General features: G+C 35.8%; 1 protein-coding gene across 5 annotated transcripts in view; it reads right to left on the reverse strand.

Moving 5' to 3' along the window:
• LOC128244671 (ezrin-like) overlaps nt 1-27799 on the reverse strand; it is a 230160-nt gene that overhangs the window by 135417 nt on the left and 66944 nt on the right. For 2 of the 5 annotated variants that reach the window (XM_052962700.1, XM_052962699.1), the window contains 2 exons: nt 22893-23163; nt 22310-22737 (listed from right to left, as the gene is read on the reverse strand). The exons of 2 other annotated variants lie outside the window; for them this stretch is intronic. In XM_052962700.1, coding sequence (XP_052818660.1) covers nt 22528-22737; nt 22893-23163 — 481 coding nt within the window. In that variant the 3' untranslated portion in view covers nt 22310-22527. Of the gene's footprint in view, nt 1-22309; nt 22738-22790; nt 23164-27799 lie in introns of those variants that run through there. One more of the 5 variants, XM_052962703.1, reaches the window with a different exon arrangement.

The raw sequence follows: 27799 nt of genomic DNA on the forward strand, positions 1-27799 counted from the left end.
ATTAGGGCTCAGCTTGCGAAACGCATCGAGTTAAAACAATTCTTATGTTTTAACAATGCTGAATTCATGCTTTGTGCAATCTGTTGTAACTACGGTCTTTACTTTTACCAATCAAAATGTTTAAAACGATGCGAGCTTATTTGTAAAATAGGTAAAAACAGACATCTTAAACGTATATAATTTGTTTTCCTATTTTGATTATTTTTTATGTTCATCATCTTAAATCATTTTGTATTTTATTTTATTTTTAATGCATTTCATCGAATAGAAACAAGACTACTTCAAACGCTTAGGATTTATGCAATGACTAAAGCCTTAGGGACAAACGCAGACGTTTAATATGTCGTATCCAAATCAACCATAATGAAAGTATTACAAATAAAATACATAATTTAAACAAACATTATCAAGCCTATAATAAAACAATACTTCAACCCAACCAGGTATTATTTCATGTTCAAGCATATGTCCAAGTCAACAACATAATTATGTGTATCCAGCTGTACATTTATATACCGTTTTACCGCTAGCAGTTGTTATGTATGTCTAGTGGAGTGTATATGATCGTTTGACTGTGTACATTGGCACAGATCTCAATCAACAATCGTTATCTTCAACTGTTATTAAGGCCTATAATGGGCATAACTACGATCATCGACATCTTTCCTGATATTATGAGCATTTTTGGTATATAACTCTTAATAGTATGAAGGTAAAAACAATCAGAAATTAATGAAAAATCTATAAATAATGCTTAAGTTTATAAATGTTTTAGTGCTTTAAATTATTGTTTGAATTCCGGTTTTAACCGAGTCGTAGAATGTTAAATAAGCATCAAAGACTTGTTAAACATCTTCAAAGAAAGTATCTTTCTTATTTTAACACATATTAAAATTAAATTCACTATAAATAAATTTTTAGATTTTTTTTAACAATTTAAAGTTTCTACCTTAATCATAACCTCATACGTTTTAAACATTTGTTTATGAGCGTGAGAAAATACTAGGGATGCCAACTAATGGCAAAATAGATATTCGAATATTCGGTAATTCTATCGATCGAATATTCGAATATTCGATTACCGAAATACAAATTTTAGAAAATGAAGTAAACTGCTATTACTATTCGCTAAAGTTATAGCCGGAGCATTTTAACCCTATTTTGTTGTAGCCTCGGCGGACCATGATTTTCCCCGAATTCTCCATTTTCAGGAAAAAAAGCAATACATTATAAACAGACAAACAACAAAATCGAATAATTCAATTCCGCTGCCTTTTGTAAACAATGTGAAATTAGATGGATTCCTAGTAAAACAATGTTAAGCGCCAATGGAGGGTCTTTCCGTAGGATGATCAGCCTTGTTCTGTGATTGACCTCTAAATTGACTAAATTAAATTATAGCTATGGAAAACCCAAACCACCTCGGGAACTAGTAAAATAGTAAAACGAAAACATAAGTGTATTGGACTCATCTATTGTGGCATTCACATCATCACCTCGATTTGCGTTATTTTGCACAGCATAATTTGCAGCCAAAACAACACATTAGTGTTAAAGCCTAGCCAGTTATTAGAAAAGTAGGGGGACTTTTTACAGTACTCGACGATATGTCCCTAAATGACACATGACGCGTGTCTAGTCATCACATTCACACCTCTTGCATTAGGGACCAATCGTTGTAAAAACAAGATAAACGAACTTTATAAACAAAATTAGTGATGAAAGCAGAATATGAATGCCAAACGTTTGATCGAATATTCGAATATTCGATTGCATCCCTAGTAAATACGTCTAATCATCTGTTATTGCAAATTAATTTATCATTGTTTTCAATTAATTTATTTATATGTATGTTTTTAAACATTTAAAATAACGAATAAATATGATGGTTATACCGTAAACAAGGTAAATCATATGATTAAAGTGAATTGTTTTATCGTACCAATATTACATTTTCGAGGGAAAGGTACAATGTAGTAACTCGTGTAGCTTGTTTATGCCATATGAGTTTTATTTTTACTGATGAAGGAATGATAATATTAGATGAAATACTTTGATAATTTCAATTGCTCGATAAAAGTCAACTAGTAAGTTTCCGGACAAATCGGCACCAAACGAATTCGGCGTACGTATTTTTTGTCGGCGATAAGTCAATTCGACACCGCCAATTCGACACCATCAGATTTGGAAGCAAGATTACTAGGCACCGTTTAATATTTTTATTCAAGGATAAAGGGTTTACATTTTGAAAAATTATAACTTCCAGATTTTTTCCAAATTTATAGAGCTACTTTATTTTATTTTTATTTTTTCAATTCTTACTTTTATTCATTGTCATCGGTATACTATACTGTATATTAAATACTTGCTCCTTGTACATAGATATTTTAAACGTTTTCATTAGTTTAAATATTTTGTTTTTGTAATATTAAATTCTAAAGGAAAGTTCGAGATAACAAACAATATACGTGACGTTATAAAAATGTTCACAGTAAATCTATACACTGAACTTTTTGTTGTTTAAATAGTGAAACAATTTTGAAAGTATTTTTAAAAAAAATAAAAAAAATAGTTGCTTTGGTATAATATCCATTTTAATTTTAGCTAAAATGTTTCCGGGTTGACTTCGGCAGAAACGAGCGTCCTTCATTCTACTACGCCAGAAGTGATTTACATTTTGTGGTATGAATTTTGTATCCCATGTGAACTGCTATCATATATCATAAGTAATTTGATTCCATATAAAATACGTTTCAAAATACATTGATTTTCAGATGAGTGACGCAGATGCAGCGAGAGTCAATTTCAATCTGGGCACCAATTTCGGAATGAACTCCACAACAGAATGTAACGATATATAATATTTGAAACAATATCATGTTTTGAGCAGAGAAACTTGATGTTCGTATGCGTTTTTAAATATATTTATGGCCTAATAGTAGTGTAGGTAGCCCCCCGTAGTCAAATTTGCATAATTACATCATCAATTATAAATAGCCCTCCGTAGTCAAATTTGCATAATTGCATTTACATCAATAAAGTAGGGGTCGCGCAAGTCCAACTTTTTTAATAACAGCGGATGACCTGTTAATCCTGTGAGTTCGATTTAATAGCAGCAATGAATGAAGAATCACAAAGCTTGTACTTCACAAGGACTGATTTAATGTATCCATGGATTGGTAGCAGGGGTCGCGCAAGTCCAGCTTTTTAAATAAACAGAGGATGACAAGTTAATCATGTGAGTTTAATTTAATAGCAGCAATGGATGAAGAATCACAAAGCGTGTTCGGGGACGGTCCGTCTTTATTAATCAAACACTTTAAATGTCAATGATCCCTTAAAAACGTTCGCATTAATTCATTTTTCAGCAATTATGTTAAAAGCTCCTGTATATATAGTCTTTACCCTTCGCGCCTGTCATTGTAGTGAGATCAGTCATTAACACACACAAAGAAGTCAACTTCAGAGGTAACTACATTTATTGTACATACCAATTTGAAAATAAATGAACAAAATGTTAAACCTTGTACACAATTTTCAATAATCTTATCTCAAGGAAATTCACTAAGATGTATGTTATAAATATGGGAATAATATGTACTTGATAGTTTTAATAAAAAAACATTGATTTTATAAGAGTAATGTAACATTGAATTCATAAGTAATAATGTTGGTTAAATGTTTGAAGCAATACAACGTTATCTAGGCGACCATTTACAAATGACTTTGTTACATTTCTACTCTATGGTTTTATAAAACGTATTTCAAACAAAATTTCAGATAATCACTAGAAATTGTAAATCTTTGGAGCCTACACACCATAAGATTGGTATAAAGAAAAAAGGTCAAATATTCAAACAAGTATGGTATACCCCCTTTTTGGTAAATACAAACTTGCTTTCTGATTAATTATGAACAATGCATTATCCCAAGGTCAGTGGTCTAATGCGCTTTTACTTTTGGGGTGATTAACCTGATCCTGAAAGGTTTGAGGTTCGAAACACTCTTACACCCCATAGTTTTTCTTTTTGTTTCAATGCAAAAATATTTAAAAGTATCAAACTGGTAAAACAGAATACATGTTACAATCACATAAAATGTGACTAGTCCCGTTATCTAAGTATTTAGTTGCCATCCGTTAAGTCAATGATGGGCGGTGTATTAGAAGGTCTAACGGGACACGGGGCATACGTTGAAACTTTAGACTTTTGAATGATATCAGTGTTGTACCATTCTGGCATATGGTGTAAAAAAAGGGTTTTCAGTGCGATAAACTTCTAAACGGTGAGACTCTCCATTAAATCCTTCGAGTACATGACTCAATTCATGTAGGAAAACAACTATCAAATGGTCAATACAAGAAATGCCACTTAAATTGAGTATAATCATAACCTTGGTCGAACCAACACTCTTCATAGTAAGAGCTATGGGAGCGTTGCCATGTGTTTTTATCAGTTTGATGCCCAAAGTATTGAATTCGGTAGAACGCTGACCAATCAAATGGGTAAACAAACTTAAAACGACTTCTATAGCGGAAAAGGCTTCGTCAACTGTAAATGGCCGCCTAATATAGACATCATTATCTTCACAACCATATCTGATGCCGTACAAATTGTCAGGATATTGAAAACTAAATCTAGGTAAATTACGAGTGTTTGTTCGCACATTCCCATTTGGAAGTTCTTTAATAACTTTCAGTTTTTGCACGATATAACGGCCCACATCCAGTTTGTATCAACATTAATAGGATCATATAGGCGCTCGGGAAACATATTCCCTCCGTAACATCACAGAGCTCCGGTATTTGGAACTTTTTAGCCACCTGATAATAAAGAACACTATTTAAAATTGTTTTGTTAACACACACACACACACGCACGCACGCACGCACGCACGCGCGCACACGCGCACACGCGCGCACACACAAAAACACACACACACACACACAAAAACACACGCGCGCGCGAGCACGTTCATATAGAGATAAAAAACATTAAACATTGGACCAAGAACGCATAAAATTCATAATAGTGATTATATCAACAAAGTATCGGTTGACTAGTTTGGAACACAGCTTCGCTACGGGCTTAAATTAGTTGTCAATTATCTCTACATTTATCGATATTTTATAAAGAAAATGTCTCAAAAGAGTCAGTCTTTGTTTACATATTGTATTTTAAAGAGTAAGCACACATTTTGAATTTATATTATGCTGTCATGCATATAATATACGTTTTTTTTGTTATACTATACTTATAAAAGGAATCGCTAATAGATATACTAGCTTACCGTTTTTTTTCACTGTATTACGGGGGTTGAAGACGTTCATTTCCTCGTGTTGACGTCATAAGTAATAAATGATATATCAATACAAAAAGAAAAAGAAAGACTAAAAAAAACTTAAATGAATGTTTATTGTAAACGCAATAGCGAAAATGTTCCAATACACATATAATGGAAAACGATTCACATAAAAAAGATTTACAATTTAGGTCCTGAGAGAGTATACGTAACTACTAAATGTTTATTTATATGCTTAAATAAATGTTTATTGTAAATGCAATAATAAAAACCCACCAATACGCACATAATGGAATGCGATTAACATAAAAAAAATTTTTACAATTCTGGTCCTCAGAGAGTATACGTAATACACTAAATGTTTATTAATAACGTTAACTCACCACAGCCGCGCATATTTGAAGCCATTGTATAAATCTTGTTTTTTTTTCAAAAAGATGTAAAGTAAATTGTTTTGAAAAGCTAGGGAGTTATTATGAACGTGGTAGAAAATACACAAATGGACAGAACAAATGAAAAAATGTCACTTTCTCCCCTAAAATGACCAATGAATTAAATGTTAGTTGACCAATGTACCCATCCACCGAGTAAAAACTACAAATCATATTCAAGTATGAATATAAGAAATACCCGGATGAACAGAACAAGTGAAAAATGTCAAGCTCATATCTAAGATGTCTCGGCAAGGTTTTGGAACACCAACTCTTCGGAGCGAAGCGTATCAATTCTATTCCAAGAATCTTATTTATCCGCATTATATACAAAGACATATGTTAAGGTCAGATGTCTATATAAACGATTAACCAGCTTCAATATTTGCGGTGATGTTGTGTCAGTGACGCAGAAAATACATTAAACAATTGAAGCCGGTGATGAAAAAAGCTGTCGGGGAGATTTTAACAAAACAGTTATAATTGAGCATAATTTTACCGAGAAAATTGGCATCACACTTGATGGGCAGCCCTCATATACATGTAGGGTTATATAAAGGTACCCATCATGCCTTATCTTGCTAGAAAAAATTAAGCTGTCAGATATCGAGATTGTTACAGCCATCCGGTATAAATCCATCCCCCCGACGGACTCCTTTCAGTACCTTATGAACTGAACTGAAAGGAGGGGTAGACTTATGTTTTTATAATAACCAGCTCATTTATAATAAATGAGTTTACCCAACACTCAATATTCTGACCTGGGAAACCAGAAAAATGCGACCAAAAGGTGTGTTATAAACCGTCTTCAATCAACACACAAACAAAAATAAACACAATAATAATAAAGAAGCAAATAAAATTAGTCAATATTGACCTTTACATATTAAGAATAAATAAATAAATAAAATAAAATAAATGTGGCACTGTCGAGATTCGATCTCGTACCACACACCCCAAAAAGAGAGAATTGTGTTTAAAAACCAGCTGTTTGATTATTCACTATGGTTTAAATCATTGTTAAACTTCACTGCACCTGAACAGACAAATTGACCAGGGGCGTAGTAATTGCCAGCCAGTAATCCGCTTCATTTAAGGACACACAAATCTCACAGAACTGGTCAAGCGATTTTATAATTTAACAGGCAACCCCATGTAAACATGTTTCTGTCTATGTTTGTTACGGGCAATGTAGATAATAAGTCTTATCTTATTTCAATTATAGTTTTTTCGCAGCAGTTAAGAATGATATTTTATCTTTAGTATGATACACTTTTTGCATATTGTTACTGACAAATACGATTATTATATGATTTTCAATACAAGTACATGATTTTTAAGAATGTAAAATCCGGTTTATTTCAAATAAAATCTTTAAACATATATATTTGGTAAAAAACGTGATAGCACAATCAAGGTATAATATAGATACATTATTTAAGAACAACATTTTAGAAAAATAAGATTTGTTAAACGTACTGGATTTACCGAAAGAGGTGTTATGTATGCACTTTTTTGAACTTCTAACAAGTGCATTTTTTTAAATACTTTAACAATAACATTTGTTTTATTGAAAGGAATTTCTCTTCATTACATAAATTTGAAAACATCTTATAGTTATCTACAATGACTGTCAAGAATTTTAGATATAAAGCAGCACTCTCAACACAGTTTAACTTGTTTATGTATAACAATGCAATCAAACACTGACATACTCGTTGGCTACTTCGTATCTGAAAAGTTGTGAACAATAACATTCATTTTGACCTGAGTAGCTTACTGTACAGTGGAATAATCTTGAATGTTTGAACATGACATGGTTAACAAAGTATTCTCCCATGACCTGAGTAGCTTACTGTACAGGGGACTAACCTTGAATGTTTGAACATGACATGGTAAACAAAGTATTCGCCCATTGATTCACATGTTAATTGAATTTTTGTCTAAATTGGGTCTATTCTTGAAATATTCCTTGACAAACACTGAATTTTTCCAGTTTTTACCATTTTCCTTCGCTTGATGGATTATGATGAAAGTTGATGTGTAGATAACTTATGTGGATTGTTAGCTTGGAATTGGTATGCATTGGGGTAGGGAACAATGTCACTTTAACAAAAATAGAAAGTGTTGTTGTTTTACCCAACAACTTTTAGTTAAAATTGATGTATAGTGATGAATCTTAGTGTGAATTAAAGCATGCTGATTGGACTTGCTACTGAAGTTGGAGAAGTAGATCAATGATTTCGGTTCATGTAATTCATTGACTATAATTCCTGATTTCCCATATTAAAAACATGTTTTTGTCGCATTGTGACGTCTCTTATTTATTGTTTATTTAATGTCAGAATAAATATTTAAACCTAAATTCGCTAATTCGAGTTTTTCTATTTCGAAATAATATTTTGTTTAAAATATATTTTTATGTGTATTTTATCAATCTTTATTTCCAATTCGAAATTGTACACACTGTCAATTTGTGTCCACTATTTAAAATACCCCCACAAGATAAAATATCAAACCTTACTTCGTTTATCACAACCAGATTTACGTAAGTCAACTAAGACTTCATACATATTTAATCTAGTCGAAATAGTAATATATTAAATCTTATTTACAATAAAATGTTGAAAACAATTTATTGTTAGACTTTTTGGTGGTGTAAAAATGAGAAGAGTCATTTGTATGAAAGCCAAGCTAAGCTTAGTTTAACGTGATTATATAATTTGCGATAATGACTTACCAGGTATTTCACATTCGCTTTGAAATGATTTTATGCATGGCTGAACATGTACGGTTATAAATAGACCAGTGACTTCATTCATGTTACTATAATTAACTATTCGAGTATGTAAATATACCCACATTTGATCATGTTCATTTCTATTGTGTTATGTTTTATTATAGTAGTGTTATATATAGAGTGTTTCATTTAATAAGGGTGTCCCGTAAACATTGGAAATCATTTTACAGAAACATGGATCTGCTGACCACAACCCTCGAATTTATGCTGAACACAATTTCTAGTGAAGATGAACTGATGAATTTTGCCGCTACATGGGGTATTCAAGAGTCCTCAACTGTGCGGTTACGACTTTTCCAGATACGAAATCCTGAGTATGGTAGCACCTTTGTCAATGATGAACTTGACCTCATACTTCAACATTTTGGGGGAGCATCTACATCAACTGATCAACAAATGTCTTCTGCCATGAATGACGATTTGGACTTGGCATTTGATTATGTTCAAGAACAAGATGAAGTGGAGGGTGCCGTTCAAGCTATTTTGTTTGACGATGAAATAGAAGAGGTATCACATGCTTGTGTTGAAGACGGCCCTTGGAGTCCGACGCCAGTTGTTCAAGCTATTTTGTTTCACGATGAAGTGAAAGAGATATCACATGCTTGTGTTGAAGACGGCCCCTGGAGTCCGACGCCAGCTGTTCAAGCTATTTTGTTTGACGATGAAGTGAAAGAGGCATCACATGTTTGTGTTGAAGACGGCCCATGGAGTCCGGCGACAGCTGTTCAATGCGGAGCAGGAGACGAACCGGGTCCTTCCAATAGATCCGACCATCTCCCACAAGGTCCATCACATGAATTGGATATACCTAAACTAAAGTATACTATAAGAAAGAAAGGTGAGCGAACCTTTGCCAAAATGCGGCAAAGGATACGACCTATGAAGTCAAGGTAGATGAAGAGTATCACGGTCAACGTCTCCACGATGTACGAATTGGTCTTCACCAAATGTTTGACGATCTGTTAGGTCAGGCGCGGGTGAATTTAGCGGGAAATAATTTGGGTAGGGTCATCATTCATCACGAAGGACTCCACAATCCGATCATTATTACATTACAGAAATTTAGTGAACTCTGTGCCGATGTGGTCATGTCTACTATCGAAAAGGTACTTAATAGTAACCAGGAGTTGGCTATTGACTCAAGTTTTGAAATAACTATAGGATCGATCAATTAACCCAAAGGAGGCACTAGACAAAGAATCATTAAACTTCAAGGAAAAAATAATTCTTTACAACTTCCATCGTGACTATAGAAAATGAAGATCAACTGTGTATGGCCAGAGCGATAGGGGTCAGCTGGGCAAGATTAAATAGATGTTCACCGGAAGAATGGAAAGAGATTGTCAAAAACAGAGGAAAGAAAAATAATTTGGAACTGATTCTCAAACACAACAAGGTTCCAAAAAGTTATACTCAGTCGAATGGCGAATGTACCTTTGGATTGCCCAGCCAGTCTCAGTAACATAGAAGCGTTTGAAGAAGTTGTTGGTGTGAAAGTGATGATAATCAGCGCCCGATTGGGTAACAAATTTATCACCAACCCTAATACTGGCGAACACCCGTTTATATATCTGTATTAGGTCGACGACAATCATTTTAACGCCATAACCAGTATCACCGGATTCTTCAGCGTAAACTACTTTTGTGACAATGTCTCAAACACTACAACAATCTAGAAAGACATGAATGTGAGATTAAATGCCGTGTATGTAAGAAGGACAACTGTCTCATGTTAGAAAACACCGTGATATGTAAAGACTGTAACATGAAATGCCGATCGCAAGAGTGCTTTGATAGACATCGTCAAGGACCAGAGGGACTTAACCGTCAGCGAGATGACGACCAAAGTACAGAGGTGTCGCAGTGTGAGACATTCGGGAAATGTCGTACATGTTATAAAGTCATAAATAGGACAAAGCGTAATATAAAAGATCATAGATGTGGAGAATACTTATGTAATTCTTGTAAAACATATGTACTCGAAGATCATCTCTGTTTCTTGAGAGCTACACCATACAAACAAAACGATTATAAATTTATCTTCTTTGATTTTGAATGTACCCCATATGAAGTATTAGAATGTCAAGAAGGATACAGTCCAGTAAAGTGTGAACACAGTCAACCAGAATGTAATACTTGCCTTAAATGCCAGAACTGTAAGTCTTTTTGGTGTGGAAAGTCGACCCATCGACCCAATTTGGTTGTCGTCCAAACAGCATGTGATGAATGCAAAGACGAGGCGCCAGACACACCGTGTAAAAATGTCGAGATCGTTGCGAAAACTGTCAGAAAGAGGAAAAAGAACCTTGTTTACCGAGTTGCGGACAGCGTGAATTTATTTTTGAAGGTTGGGAGACGTTGGAAACCTTCGGGGCGTGGTTATTTTCACCTCGACACAAACACTATAAAGCCATTGCTCACAATATGAAATGATATGACGGTTATTTCCTACTTGAGTATCTCATTGACCAGTCCATACGCCCGAACAAAATCATTTACAGTGGTTAAAAAATTATGTATATAACGATAGAAAAAGGTCTTAACATAACAATTATAGACAGTTTGAATTTTCTCCCCATGAAGTTTGCTGCCCTGCCAAAGACGTTTGGCTTAACAGAGATGAAAAAGGGTTGGTTTTCCCACTTATGCAACACTCGGGAAAACCAGACTTATATTGGACCATACCCAGACACTAAATATTACGGATATGATTTCATGAGTGCCAGAGAACGAGAAGAATTGCTGGCTTGGCTCGAATCTATGAAAGATGAGACCTCTGACTTTCGAAAAGAAATGCTTGAGTATTGTCGTAGTGACGTTGATATTTTAAGAAAAGCTTGTTTAACCTTTAGAGATTTGTTGAAAACCGCCACGCAGACTACTGCCTTATTAACGAAAAAGAAAAAGGGCAAGATTGTTAAAGAGATGTGTCCCGTCTCTGTTGACCCCTTTAACTATTCGACCATCGCTTCCGTGTGTATGGGTATCTTCAAAACCAAGTCTTTTTGAAGAAGAATGGGAAGTCAAAATCAATGACGCCAAAGAGTGGACACCTAAAGAAGGGCATCTAGAAGACGACATTATCAAAACTAAACGGTTTATAAAATTGCCTATTGCTCAAATTCCGTCGGCAAGAAAAGACAGTTTCAGTCGGATGTCTCTACAGTGGCACACCGGGAACACGGTACAAATTGGATGGCTACTGTGTCGAAACCAATACGGCTTACGAGTACCACGGTTGTGTCTTTCATGGTTGTCCCGTCTGTTACGCAGAGGACACAATTCACCCATTAACTAGCCAGTCAATGCGAGAACTCTACGTCGTTACCCAGAAGAAAAATACGTATATTGAGCGTCTAGGAATGACCTACAATTGTATTTGGGAATACGAATTTCAAAACAACTCCATTCTGATCCGAAACTTCAACAGTATGTGACCTTTTTGGACTTTACTGACAGACTAGATCCCCGAGATAGTTTCTTTGGTGGTAGAACCAATGCCAGTCGGCTTTACTACAAAACTACAGGTGGTGAACAAATCAAGTACATCGATTTTACTTCACTCTATCCGTGGGTCAATAAATACTGCCAATACCCTGTAGGACACCCTGAAATAGTAACATCCAATTTCAAAACAATCAATGACTACTTTGATATTGCCAAAGTAAAAATACTACCACCTAGAGGACTCAATCATCCCGTACTTCCTTACCGTTCAAATGGAAAACTCAAGTTCCCACTATGTCAAACATGCGCCGATACATAAAACCTAAATGATTGCATCTGTTCGAAAGAAGAAAGGGCGATGATTGGAACATGGTGTACACCGGAACTTCAAACGGCTGTACATCAAGGATACACAATCATTCAAATCTACGAAGTGTACCATTGTTCTGACACGACCAAATACAACCCCTCTACACAAGAGGGGGGGGTCTGTTTGCCAAGTACATCAACACATTTCTCAAGTTCAAACAGGAGGCAAGTGGCCTCAAATATATCAAGGACTACTTTCAAAAGAAAGGCGTCTCGTTAGAGAGTGATATGATCCTTAAAAATCTCGGATTGAGGGCGTTGGCCAAGTTGTGCCTAAATAGTTTCTGGGGTAAATTCGGACAACGTCTTAACATGCGACAAACACAGTTCTTCCACACAACTGAAGCTGACCAATTATTTAAGATTTTTACTGATGTCATGAAACAACCGCAGAACTTTCACATAGTCTCGGAGGATACACTTCAAATGGAATTGACGTACAAGAATGACTGTCTACCTGTTGATAACAAAACCAACGTATACCTGGCCACATTTACTACCTGTTGGGCCAGACTTAAACTCTACAGTGTGTTAAAGACATTGGATAGAAGAATATTGTAATGGGATACGGATATATGTGTCTTCACTAGTATTCCCGGACAATGGGAACTACCTTGGAGAGCTTACGAACGAATTAGGCGAAGCAGAACACATTGTCGAGTTTGTGTCTGCAGGTCCAAAAAACTACGCATATAAAACGAACAAAAACAAAGAAACCTGCAAAGTGAGAGGTTTCACTTTACATTATACAAACAGTCAAATGATCAACTTTGACAGTGTGAAACAGATAGTTACAGACCCAGAAGCTCAATCAGCAGTAACAGTAGTAAATCCGAGAAAGATATGTAGGGACAAAAGAAAACGAAAGCTCTACAATAAAAAAGAAGAAAAAACATACCAAATGGTATACACGAAGCTTAGAAGAATAGACAACTTTGATACGGTACCTTATGGTTACTGAAAGTAATTATTTTTGGATTGACCTTTGTTTAACAAATAAGATATGTACCTGACTGATGTTTTTTATATGGTTTTGGCATGTTTTTGTACTGTTATTGAAAAATCATTTTATTACCTGATTGTAAATATCATATTTGACATTGTTTTACTGTTGTATGTGTTGTTTGAAATAAAAGAACATATATTATTTTTCTCAGGTTTATTTAGTCACTCAAATTAACATAAAACATTATAAGGGTCAGTTACAATGTACAAGGACCATCGTGGACGAAATATGACGTGTTTGAATAAACCATGAGCAGTAAACATGACCTGTCACATGAAGTACCGACACCACCACTCCAACCATTACCACCATCGCCACCACAGAACAACAATATCCACCCCCACTCAGCGTCCAGTGAAACACCCTTACTTCCGTTCAAACCGTGTTCTAGTATGACTGTAGTGGGGCCAACCGGAAGTGGAAAAACCCGGTGGGTGAATCGGTTGTTACATCATCTTGATATGATGTATGGAACAGAGCCACCCAAGAAGATCATGTGGTGTTATGGAGTGTATCAGTCTCTTTACGATGAGATGGACAAGATTGTACCCCATTTCGAACTTCATCCGGGACTTCCGACACAAACAGAAGTGGAAGAGTTTGCGAATGGAGACCATTATTTGATTATCATAGACGATCTCATGCATCAGGTGGTTGGAAGTAAAGAGACACAGTTGCTGTTTACACAAGGGTGTCATCATCGCCGTCTGAGTGTCATCTACTTGTCCCAAAATATTTTTCAACAAGGTAAATCAGCCAGAACAATCGCTTTAAATAGTTGGTATACTGTGTTGTTCAAAAATGTACGAGGTACTTCTCAGATAATGACCTTGGGACGTCAAATGTTTCCAGGTAAAGCCAATACGTTATTGGAAGCTTATCAAGATGCAACATATGACGTCTTTGGTTATTTAGTTTTGGACTTAACGCCAATGGGTCAAGATAAGTATAGAATGAGAACAAAGGTGTTCCCCCACGAGAACCCTATCATCTACACAATATTATAAGGGGAATGGAGCACTTTACCATTAAAGATGAGTCGACTTGTCAAAAAACATTGGAGCTACTTACAGCTTCTGATGAATACCTCGTCCAAACAGCAACGAAAAGTACTGCTGGATACCATTACCAACGATAAGTTGCGAGCGTTGACCCAGGTCGTGGTAAATTTGCTTCGAAGTATTCTCCCTATCACACCGTCACAAAAACCGAAGCTTAAGAAACACAAAAACATTATCCGCCGAATTGGAGATACGAAGCTCAGTAGTAAGAAGAAAAAAGAACTACTGCATAATCAAGGTGCTGTTATTGCTCAACTGTTGAAATCTGTGGAACCCGCCCTACGGGACTTTATCAAATGAAATTTATACAAAAATCGGTGCTTTTATCTTACGACAAATACCAAAGGTTACTGAACCGTCCTATCACATCCCCCACAATACAGACAGGAGGAGTAGCTGAGATTGAAACCCTGGAACATGTAAAAACATCAAAGGACTCTGGCTTGACCATTTTAGAAATCTTGGAAGTGATACCAAAACGGTATCGGTCTAAGATAGAAGCGATACTGACCTTTACATCACGAGATCCAAATGACACAATAGGGTGGGATTCAAAGGGGGAACTTATTTATAAAGGGTCCACAATTCTTGGATCTCATATCGCCGACTTGCTGAAAGACACACAGTATCAACACAATAGTTACACGCCCGTCGGTGCCACACAATTTTACCAAGGACTGAAAGAATTACATTTACCTGCCACTCTCATTGTTAAACGTGATATAACATTGCGACCCCCAGGACGCCCAGTTGAAAAGAAAGAAAGACAACCTAGAAAAAAGTGGATACATGTATCATGAATTGGAAAGACTATTTAGCCACCATATACTTCAACCCCAACCATCCTGCCAGTTTTTCGGGACCAGACAAAATCTATGAGGTCGTTAAATCAGAGTCCAAATATAAAATTGGGCGTAAAAGAATCCGAAAATGGTTACAAGACCAACAAGCTTACTCACTCACTCGAGGGGCGAGACGACATTTTCAAAGATCAAGAGTTATTGTGAATGGGATAGATAGCATGTGGGATATGGATTTAATGGATATGGTTTCGTTGTCCAAAGAAAACGATAATTTCAAGTACGTACTCGTGGTTATAGATATCTTTTCTAGGTACACTTGGTGTCAACCATTGAAAGTGAAAACAGGGACGGAAGTGATTCGAGCCTTAGAAAAAATATTAAATTGAGATAGAAAGCCAAACCATACGGACCGACAAAGGGAGCGAGTTTAAAAACACACAGGTATCTAAGTTTTTAAAAGGACTGACTATAAACCATATTGTGACACAAAATGAAACCAAAGCGAACTACGCGAAACGGGTCATCAAAACCATTAAGCACAAACTGTTTAAATACATGTTAAAAACAAGAAGAAAGAAGTAAATTGACAGGCTACAGGACTTTGTCTTTAGTTACAATCACACCGTGCATAGTAGTCTGGGCAAAAACCCAGCGTCTCTGGGTAAAGAGAACGAAAGTGAAAGTAGACTACAACAATACGAAAAGGTCAAAAGAAAAATGTAAAGAAAGAGATAAAAAGAAAAATAGGATATAGGTATAAATTAGGTCAAACGGTACGTGTTTCCCACGTCAGAGGAATATTTGATCGAGAATATTCCCAAAAGTGGACAGGGGAACTCTTTAAAGTCAAGTCACGATATAAAAGGGAGGGAATACCTGTTTATACCCTCGAGGCTTGGGATGGTGAGAGTATAAATGGAACTTTTTATGAACCAGAGTTACAAGCGGCAAACATCAATGAAACCACTGAGTATCATATCGAGAAAGTGTTACAAAAGGAAGTTTTCGTGCGTTGGTTACACTGGCTGAGAAATACGATTCGTGGATTCTAGCAAAGGATATGTGACAGATTATAATTTATAAGGGTTGAGGACGGTCTTGATTTTTTATACCATAATCATGACGACCAACGCTCTTATTATGGATTGTTTGAAAGAAGGCGAGGAAAGGGTGAAAGGCACTTTTAATGTCATGAAAGGAATAGGAATTGTACTGATTGCCTTAGTATGTGTCATACCGGGTATTGTGATGCTAAGTGTGTCTGTCTCACATCACCCCATAGACTATGAAATCAAACCCATGGATCTCAACCATACATCGTGTCTTTATGTGAAACAATACCACCTTCAGGTGAATGTGTACGGAACCCTATGTAACCAAAATGGAATGATATTTCTGGACATTCGACGCTTTTTGAACGGAACTGCTACACCTATAGGAATTCAATTGGAATTACAACAATGGCTCACAGTTGACTCCACTCATCGACGAAGCCATATCCGAAGCGCGTACCTATAGGAAAACGCTGAAATCGTATAAAGGGCGTTAGGTTGACATTGCTGATAATCACCATGGAAAGTCACTACCTGTTTCTGTCTAGTCAAGATTCTAAAGAACAATACCCGGCTAATACTGCTACCGATTTTACTAAATATTTACCTAAAGTGTATACCTTGGAAGGACACTGGGAATGTGCCTTGGTAGAAATTGACCCTGGCGTCAATGCGGCCACAATGTACGTATGTACCAATCTTTGTCAAGAATCTTATGTAGAAAGCACAATGACTCCCATATTGCGACGATTAAGTAATATTAAAAAAGGAAAGAAACAGTTTGAATATCCTGTAGCCTTCTATTTAGAGGTTAAGAAAACACAAGTTGATCGAATTCGAAACTTTATAAGGGGAGGAATAGACACGAACAATACAATCACGCGTTGTGTTTTTCATTTACGACAATGGATGTAAACAAGTGGACACAGCATTTCAATAGTATGGCTGAAGGAAAGCTTAGACCTAATTATAAGGGACAGTACATCGTGGGAAAGGAACAGTCTGGTGGTACTGTAAAAGAACCTACGATACAATTTGTCACACCCATTGCTCAAGCGGTAGAATTAGCCAAGTCGGAACTTAAAGAAGTTTAAAAGTGCAAGTCAGAAAAAACTCAAGACACGAAGACCGAGACCAGAACTAAACGTCCTGTAAAGTCGAAGAGAAAAAATACTAAAAAACGTTCCAAATTACACTTTAAAGATCAGCTGTCCTAATGGAAAACATTTACGGTGACAATTTAGCTTTATTTCAAAACCCCGAGGTCCACGTGGGTCCACAAAAACCGGAATGGCTTATCTATAGACCTATAAATCAACTGACTGAAGGTGCCGCTATCGAATTCAATTTGCCGGGGATATCCACGAGCTATATAAATTTGGCTAATACCTTGCTACATGTAAACTTTAACATTGTTAAGGCCAATGGAGAGGTCTTAGAAGTAGACGAGAATGTGGGCGTAACCAACAACATTTTACATTCTATGTTTTCCCAAATCGATCTTCATATTCAACAACACCCTACCAGCGAAGTGGGTAATAATTATGCTTACAAGGCTTACTTGGATACGTTATTGGGTACGCCGACCAAACACGACTTAGATTGTATAGGATTCATCAAAGACGATAATGATTGGCCCGATGACACTGATCCTTCGGGAGGAAATACAGGATTGTATATGAGGTCTTATTGGACGGGACAAAGTAAAACGGTTGATGTCATAGGTCATCTACAGGTAGACATGTGTCAAGAAGTCCGTCTTCTCTTAAATTGAGCACCAGTCAACGTCAAATTATGGCAGAGTAAGGACCCCTTTCGTTTAGCCGCTGCCCCGGACACCGAAGCTTACAAATTAGTAATTCGTGACGCTGCTTTAAAAGTGGCAATGGTAAAAGTTGACCCTGAATTGCTTATCGGGCAAGCCAAAACACTTAAGAACTCCAGAGGCTCCGTATCCCTATACCAGATCCGTCGTCAAGACCATACACGCAAAGTACACAAAGAATCCAGTTAACTTTCAACACTTTAACTGTAACTATGTGTGGTTCTTTGTTGATGGACAGTCAACCCCTTCTTCACCGTTGCAACCCGATTATAAGAGCGATACCTACGTAGACGCTTTTAAGAGACTGTATAGCGATTGGATTCAACGTGTTAATCACTTGACTAGAACATATTTCAAGTCAGGAAGCTGCTTATATGTGTTTAACCTTTAGGGGGATTTGAATGATCGATCGTCTCAGAGAGCTCATACACGTTTAGAACTTAAATTTTCCGAAGGTCTACCTGAACCATGTACAGTCATTGTCTACGCCAAGTTTCCAGCAATCTTGAAAATTGATGCCAGTCGCAACGTTACGTTGGAATCATGAACTCGCCAGAGATAAATTATCGTTTGAGACACGTGAACCAGTTTGGCGTTGTGAGACTGGCTAACAAACTTCCAAGTAAGATCAAGAGGAGACCAAGAGGGTATATTGTGAACACGGACAAAAGTCATCAACCAGGTCGACATTGGGTCGCCTTCTACTTTCCCTCTAGAGGACCTGCGGAGTTTTTTTATTCCATGGGACGCCCTCCTGATTTTTATCACAAACGTTTTAAAAACGTATTACTAAACAATTATATCTACAACGATAAACGTCTTCAACAGTACGGAACAAAGACCTGTGGACAATTTTGTTTGTATTATGTCATTCTTAGATGTCGTGGATGGAGTATGAGACGGATTGTTAATACGTTTGACTTTGTGAACTTGAACTATAATGAACGAATTGTAAATAATACATGCTAATGTGTTTTAAAATAAAATTGTAAAACTTTTATTGGTTTGTTTTCTTTTTCACAACAAAAAGAATTGGTTTTATATTTTATTGAACCCGCTCAACACAGTACGCAAGGGATTAAGGTAGTCCCCCGAACGCACTTTACAATAATGGTAGTTCAATAAGAACAGGTATACAAACATTGCACATTTGAATCTCAGTTTTAATTCCCGTCATCAAGATGGAGCCACTATGAAAGCATGTAAAATGTACAGAGTCTTTGACAAACATGACAGCTGGAAACCGTTCCGGTTCGTAACTTCCACTATAGTAGTTCACAATCTGTGTTAAATTTAACGAGCCTTGCAGTTTGAACGAGGCAGATATGGTGGTGACTTCAATATGTGTTAACTTAACATACCAGCCCGCCTTTTGTAAAAGTCGTGCATAACGTCTAAGGCGTCGCTTAGCTTCTTGAAGTGTTGAGACTTTTCCATTGACTATCATTTTTCCGTTGGGAAATAACATACAATGGCCACCGACTTTCTTGTGTTTCCACTGAACTCCGGAAAATAATATTTGATTGTAGACCATATTACAATTACGTAATGTAAGGTCTTTTAAATCGATGTTACACTGTAAGTCGGCACATACAACAACGTTGTTAATCATCCTCCTTCAGATCTTGTTTTATCGCAAAAATAATGATTAAAAACGAGTACAAATTGTTTCGCTTCTTCTCTAGCTTCCCGTCGTCTTTCATGTAATGTTAGAAACCAGCCCACTTCATCTACTAAACGACATACAATCCACAAGAGTCCGAACATAATGAGCGTGTGATCGTCCAAATCAGTGTTTATATCCAATGTATTACAATAGTTCAACAGCATACGTCTTCCGCACTACTACTCAGGCTTGTGTTCGTCTGTCTCACAAACATATTTGGTGTTATTTTAATTTTAAAGCGGAAACCACACTGACCAAGCAAACTCCGTTTCGGAACACCCACCATCTTCAAATATTGACAGTCTTTCAATTTAATGTCACATCGAAAACAAATCACCCGATCCGAAAGTCCGGTATAATAAAACCCGGCTTTAGCCAATTCGTACTTGTCAGGAACCATCTGTGGCGGATAGGTGTCAAAGGTTCGTAATCTATTCTCGTAATATTCCATTCCAAAAACTCCGGCTCGCGATGAATCTGAAGAGTTCATATTTTCACAGTGAAGATCGACTCCAAAATGAGACTGTTAATCGAGACACACTCCTATATACAAGGAATTTTAAGTCACGTGATGTCTATTTATAGATTATGAAAGTAAATCCTGTTTTTAGACAGACATGTTTAAACGTGTCCATTTATCTGTCACGTGATGTCTATATTTGGTGAATAAGTTTATTTCTATTTATAGACAGACACGTTCAAACTTGTCCATGTATCTGGTAGCGTCAGTCCTTTTTCAGGAATCAGTTCCTTTAAACGTTGGTACTTTCAAGGTCTCAAACAAAGACCTTTCTTGGTAGGGACCACTTCGTTCTCGGGTTTCCAAAACTGTCTGATGTCCACACATACGCTTCCCTCTCCTATACATATGTACACATTTCCTCCTAGATGAGTTTTATATCCGTCTTTGTTTCGAAGACCCTGATCCACATACTCTATAGCATTGACCAAATTCTTCCATTGCATCAAGTCGAGACTGATCCCCTTCTTTGTCGGTTCGCCATTCTCCCACTCTCGAAGATCAACCCTGAGCTCCCCTTTCCACTCTTTTACTTCAATGTATCGACAGTTTCCCAATTGAAATTTCATTTTGTCGTACAAGAGGCAACACTTTTGTGACTGTTGAAATATTGTGTTTTATACACAGCAACCCACTCCCATTGGCCTAATATTCTATTTCTGATTGGTTGTCTGTATATAGAATTAAGTCAGCTTTTATTTAAAGAATATTTTGTTCAAACATGTGCTCCACCACCGTCACAGGTAAAAATATATTTGATAGTTATGGATCCTCATAGAGGGACCTTATCCCTAAAAAGGGAGGCTTGCTTTGTCTACTTTATTGGATACGCTGAAACAACAAAATCTTTTTTCTTATTGCAAATCACCCTGACTTTGTTTGTAAGGGTTTTGGCATACCCTAAAACACCAATGTTAGACTTCATGTCTTTTTCTAAAACGAATTTATTTGATGTTAGTTTTACTCTATCAGGATAGTTGAAACATTGTCGAATACAAAACATCATGATGTCCTTATTCAAAAAGACAGAGGCGTCGGTATTCTAAACCAAATGTTTTTGAGTAACGTGAGCTGATATGCACCCTTTCATGATGAAGAGCAGCAAAATAATATAGCAAAATATTTAACGAAAAGACTAACTGACCATTGCATTTTCATTGGTCCACTGGTTCCCGCCAAATATGAGGATGTTGTCAAGATCACAGTCGTGTTACAATACATCTATATGCAAATGAGATGATGATGTCATTATGCAAATTTGATTACGGAGGGCTATTTATAATTGATGATGTAATTATGCAAATTTTACTACGGAGGGCTACCTATACTACTCCTAATTTAGTCCCCGTCACCAATTGCCTTAACTGAAGTTGTTTTATTTTTCAATATAAAACTGGTGTAATTATTCTATGTGCAAAATAACCGCACGTATATATATATATATATATATATATATATATATATATATATATATATATATATATATATATATATATATATATATATATATATATATATATATATATATATATATATATATATGAGATAAGTTGTATATATATATATATATATATATATATATATATATATATAGGCTGACCACTTTCTAAATAATATTGAAGGTGCTGGGGAAAATACTCGAATTAATCGACAACAAAGTAGATTTAGAGGTATGCAAAATAGACCTTCAAGTTTGAACGAAATTATATTTGCTATATGTTAGCATATGCTAGATTAAACAAATATTGATAAACAAATTTTAATTAACTTCAAGGCGTAATTTTTTATTATAAAAAAACACTTCAATCTGACCCCACCATTGCCATAATTTTGAAAATATTTGTCTGTCTTTATTGTCTGTTATAATGAACATTTGATGTAGTGCCATAACATTACAAACTTACGATCGCGTGCCATAAATTTAGATGAATATGTTTGTACCAATACGGGGAATGATCGGGAAGTTCTTAGACTATTGCTCGAAAAATAAAATAAACCACTAAATGATTGGAGAGCATATATATTTTTGAAGGTTGTTATATTTTGTCCACCATGTATATATACTAGGTAAATACGTTGAAAAATAAAAAAGTTACAGCAATTACCAATAAAACAATAAGGCGTACCCGGAGAACGCCAGAGTACAACAAGCGACGTCATGATAACGTTAGAGGTTAGTCATAATCATTGTCGTATGACGAAACAACATTTTGCGTATACATTCGAAGGTCACTGGCGTCCTCAAACTACACGCCTCGTAATGCTGCCTTGGTTTCCGGGAAAGTTCTGAAATACATTGGGGCAAGATCGGGACTGGTTGGCGGATGCTGAAGAATTTTGGGGAGGGTTGAGTAAGCTCTGTGTCCTGCAGCGTTAGCTTGGTAGAATATTATTCGCTCAGGGTCGTGATTTGGGCGTTTCTTCGGCAATGTGTGCATCAAGTCACGCCTCAGAACCTGAAGGTATAAATTTAAGGCAAACTTGGAATCGTGACGGTAACTCCAAAACAGTGCATTTGAATATTTTTATTAACATTGAAATTTTAATATTTTTAACCTTTTTATTCATTTTTTAATAGCTTAGATAATGTCTAAAATGTGAATCTGCTAACCTTCGAATAGTAACTGGCGGTCACTGTCTGGCCATCGGGAACGTGGTGCTGTAAGAGCATGTCCTTCTTGATCATTAAAAACATAAACATGTGTTTCCTACCGCTTTTATGTCCTCTTGCCTTTATTCGGGAAGAGGTTTCCGGGGTTTTCCATATACAGGACTGGGCTTTCGTCTCCGGGTCTAAGTCCCATAACCACGTTATATCGGTTGTAACTATCCGGTCATCGTCTTCTATACAGCATCTTCCTTCCCGAAACCGTCGGTGCCACCTAAAAACAAGCACCCTTCTGCATTTCTTGGTCGTAATGGAACTCTGTAACATCGTCAGCGATTCACTTGGTGTCTTGTCAGTTCACACGGACAATTAATTGGCTACCCTTAACACAAAGTCGAACGTTGAAGTCATGGTTAGAAATTTCGGGTAGTGACAACGCCATTAAAAATTCTAACATCTTTCCACCGGAAACAACGAAAACGTCATCATTTCATGAAATGACATCATAAATGACGTTCGACAGCAGGCTATTTCGCGCAGTCGTACGCAAAAGGAAACGTGTTCAAATGCGGTAGAAATCATTCTATTAAATGTTGAAAAGTACATAATTCTTGACGTGCGCCTGGTATGCGCGTTGCTATGTGTACTGATAATTCAGCGAATAATGCAAACTATTTTTGTGTTTCAACTGCACGCTTATAAGAAGATGTATACCATAGTTTATTTTAACTTTAATAGTAATGACAGAAATAATAAGGAAGTTATCATAAACAGTCTAAGGCCTTCCCAATCATCCATCGTATATAGAATTTAAGGATGGCATATTCAGATGAACGGTAAAGCGGGTCGCAGCAGTGCTTATGTCATTGCTGCAGAGGCCGAGACAGATGAAAGCCAAATACAGATTGTGTGTTGAGCACAGCTTGTCTTTCCATAACCGGACAGTGAACAATGATATAGACTTGGAGCTGCAAGACCTATTGACGAAGGGGAAATTAGCGCTTCAGCCTTTCCTAAGTCATTAGGGTCAATGTATAGACTCATTAGAAAATTCAGAACGGGGTATCACTCTTTACGTACTAATCAAAATAAAATAATATTATAAATGTCACAAAAACAAACTAGTGAATTTAAGTAATGAACCAACATATAGTTACCATCTCTGTTTTTAATACAAAAGCGATATATTGAATAATTGCTTTAAAATAAGAAAATATGCATTAAAATTGAAAAATACAAAAAAAGCATTTTACATTATTACTACTTAGGTTTTTAACTGCCAAATGATCGCTTAATTCTGTTCTAATTCACTAACTAAATCCGAACCAATGTAATATGGAGCAAAATATGCTTAACATTGTTTTATGTATTTACCCATTTATTTCAGATCCATTTGATGCTTCGTCTTAGCTACACGAAGAAACTGACGCCTCGTGGGAAGATCAGCTCAAGATCCAAATTTACAATCTTTCATGTTTATTCAATAGTTAACTCAAAATACTTCAATATTACTATTATGATTATTTATGAATTGTTTAATATTTCGAATTAACTTTTGTTATTAAATTCTTTTAATCATTACTTTACCCACAGGGTTCACGTTCTACTCACCTAAATTTTAGTTTAAAAGTAAGAATCAAAATATCTTAAAATGAACAAATGTAAACGTAAAAGTGGGCAGTCGTCCTAAAACCGGTGTTACTGGATGATGCCTTCGCCGATGGCTAGGCTGCATATAGTTAACGCCATTGCGTATATATATTGTTCAGTATACTATATATCACAATATAGTGTTTGTAATCTTCAGCTTTAAAAACAATGTTTATGGGATGATTTTACGGGAGGAATACCATCTGCCAATATATATTTATCATCTTCCCAAATCTACCCGCAACCTGTCTTCCCATATTTTATACTAGTGATCTGCCCACTTTCCGTCTTACATATATTTGTCATATAAATTTGTCATCTGGACGGTATTATCAAATTGGTTACACAAGGAAGGGGCCTCAGACAAAATGCGGTATTTCGTAATAAAATAATGATACTAATATTCGTTAACTTACAACTGTTTAATGTTTTATTTATAAAAAAAAATATCTTATTCAGCATACTGACTGAATTTTGGTATCACAGAGACTGAACATTTGATCAATGTATGTTCAATGTATTGGTATCAATAATGACATATACACAACTTGGTTGACGTACTTTACGTGCCTTCTTTATGCTAAGCATTTCAGCTTCATGCAGGATCATGGTGTTTATTTAGTTTATAGTACGACAAAAATAAGTCAACATGTTAATCGCGTTGTATGTTGTAAAAAACGATAATTGTATTAATGTATCTAGCCGTCCTTTTATTTTAAATATAGAGATACAAGCTACCAAACACGAAACGTTTGACCCAGACTGTACAAATCGTAAAAGCATAAACATTTTAACACAGATCAGTACAGTGAGTGTGTGCAAAAATGCATGCTTTTAAATAACGTATCAAATCAGCCAGTTAAGACAATGGACGACCTTGATAATATGTATTGAACTTTGTTACAACATTGCATACGATTTCCAAGTGTATCCCAAAGCCATTCTGTCAACCGTACCTAAATCCATAATGGAACAATACGTTATTGACTTAACATAAAGACGTGCAAATTGAAAGGAAACAATGGATAGATGAAAAAACGACCAAGAGGGAACGATTAAGTACATACACAGCATACAAAAACGCTAAAAACTCTATTTAGAAGAAAATAAAGAGAACACTCAAAAAGTATATTAAAGAATTAGAAGAGGAATTTACGAGGCGGCGGAAATGGAGAATAAAGAGTTTTGGCGTTTGATGAACATACATCGGAAGCCAGCGACTAACAAAATTGTGTTTAAAATGTAATTCGGTGATACTGTTTGTAAAAACGCACAAGATATAAACAAGGGTTGGAAAAACATTTTGCTGACTAGGCAAAATCGACATTAATCCAAATTTTGATGAAGAGTACGGTTTACCGGCATTAAATCAAATCTACCTGTTGGCAAATACATCGACTTTTATATTTCGAATACAATGTTTGAAAACATGCAGAAAGGGTAAAGCAAGTGGTGACGACAAGATATAATCTGTTGTATAACATTATAAAATTTGCTCTTAGCCCTATTGACATGAAAAGAAGTATTATAACTACGCTATACAAAGGCAGAAATGATAAGTAAAATGATCAACACAGTTATCTTGCTATTCTACGATTTTGAAACTAAATAAAAAGGTTGTGTTTTTTAAATGTAAGATGCAGAGAAGCTCACGCACACCAATCTTCAAGGCGGCTTTCAAAATCATTTTAGTTGATTATCATGACATAATTTCTCGTTCGTGAAAGCATATATTTTGCAAGTGAGAACAACAGTAAACTGTATACCTGCTCACTGGATGTCCACCAGAACTTTGATCGTGTTAACTTTACAATACTGTTTACAAAGTCATACATTTTAAAGTTTGCATCAATATGTTCCAGACGGTTTACAGTTTTTTACGATCGCAAGGATGTGTGTCCGAATGCTTTCCGATAAAGCAAGGACCGAAACAGGGCCAATACTGGAGTCCATTTTGTATCTCCACTACATAAACAACCTTATGTACACGAATGAAAAATCACGGCACTCGTTATTGATATTAGATGACAGTGTAGGATGTCCAACGCACACCGACGACATGGTTCACTTAAACAAAAGCGGCCTAGAACTTTGTAACCCCAATTCACTAAAAGAACGATATCAATTAAATGCAAGTAAGACAAACATAGTGGTATTTAATGAAACAAAGTCAATTTTAGCGTGCACCTTGGAGGGTTTTTTTGCGACAAGAACATGGACATTAATACTAATATTTATGATGCGTGCTGAAAACTCTAAAAACCATACTCCGGTCTCACAGATTGCGGGGCATCAGATGATAGAACTAACCACTAACCTTGAAACATTTCAATATGACTACAGTCGTTCCAAAAGAATTATACGGTTGCGAGGTTTGGAATAATTTCAACAGCGCAAATGATTTCCCTTAATCGAGTGCATGACCAGTGTGTAATTTTATACACTGTTTATGTACATTGAAAAAACCCGTTCAAATCCTTGAATTGAGGATTTATTCCGGAATTATATAGAATACTCAGCAAATGCAAACATTTGATACATGTCAACCAAGATGTAGATAATGAACTATTCCCTGAAATGTGTGCATGGAAAAAACATTATTAAGAAATATTTTTAACGCATTGCTAAGGCAGAATACCAATCAGGGATATTAAATGGGAAAAAGCACGATTTCGTGTCGATCAATAAGTTTATATAAATCGGAGTTTTGGCCAAAGATATGGCCAAATATATCGTGTGCTACTTAAATATTGCTGGACGGTGTCACTTGCTCTTAGTTAAATATTTAGCAAGCCATATGTTATTAAATGTACTCTCTGTTCTGTTCAAACGCACTGCATTTCAGAACATATTTAGATGAGTTGTATGTCAAATAATACTATAAGGCAATGTGTTTGGCGATAATAAATTGATTGGCCAGTACGATATATATATATATATATATATATATATATAAATTATAAATTAAAATTAAAATTATATATATATCAACGTTTAAGTTTGTTCATTTTAGGATATATATATATATTGTAAAAATCCGAACTGCTGAAAACAATTAAGACGTAAAATTAAGATAAAGAAAACAAAACAAATAGTTTGTATAACAAACAAAACAGATGTTCATATGGCAGTAACCTGGAAAGCATTTGTTATTACTGCAAATATACATGTTATCAATGTTGTATTATCAAATCATTTAAGAAAGTCAGTTTTGTTTAAACAAACAAGCCATATACCGACTGAACGAGAGAAAAGTTGAG

Source organism: Mya arenaria, chromosome 8, assembly GCF_026914265.1.
Source record: "Mya arenaria isolate MELC-2E11 chromosome 8, ASM2691426v1".
NCBI lineage: Eukaryota > Metazoa > Mollusca > Bivalvia > Myida > Myidae > Mya > Mya arenaria.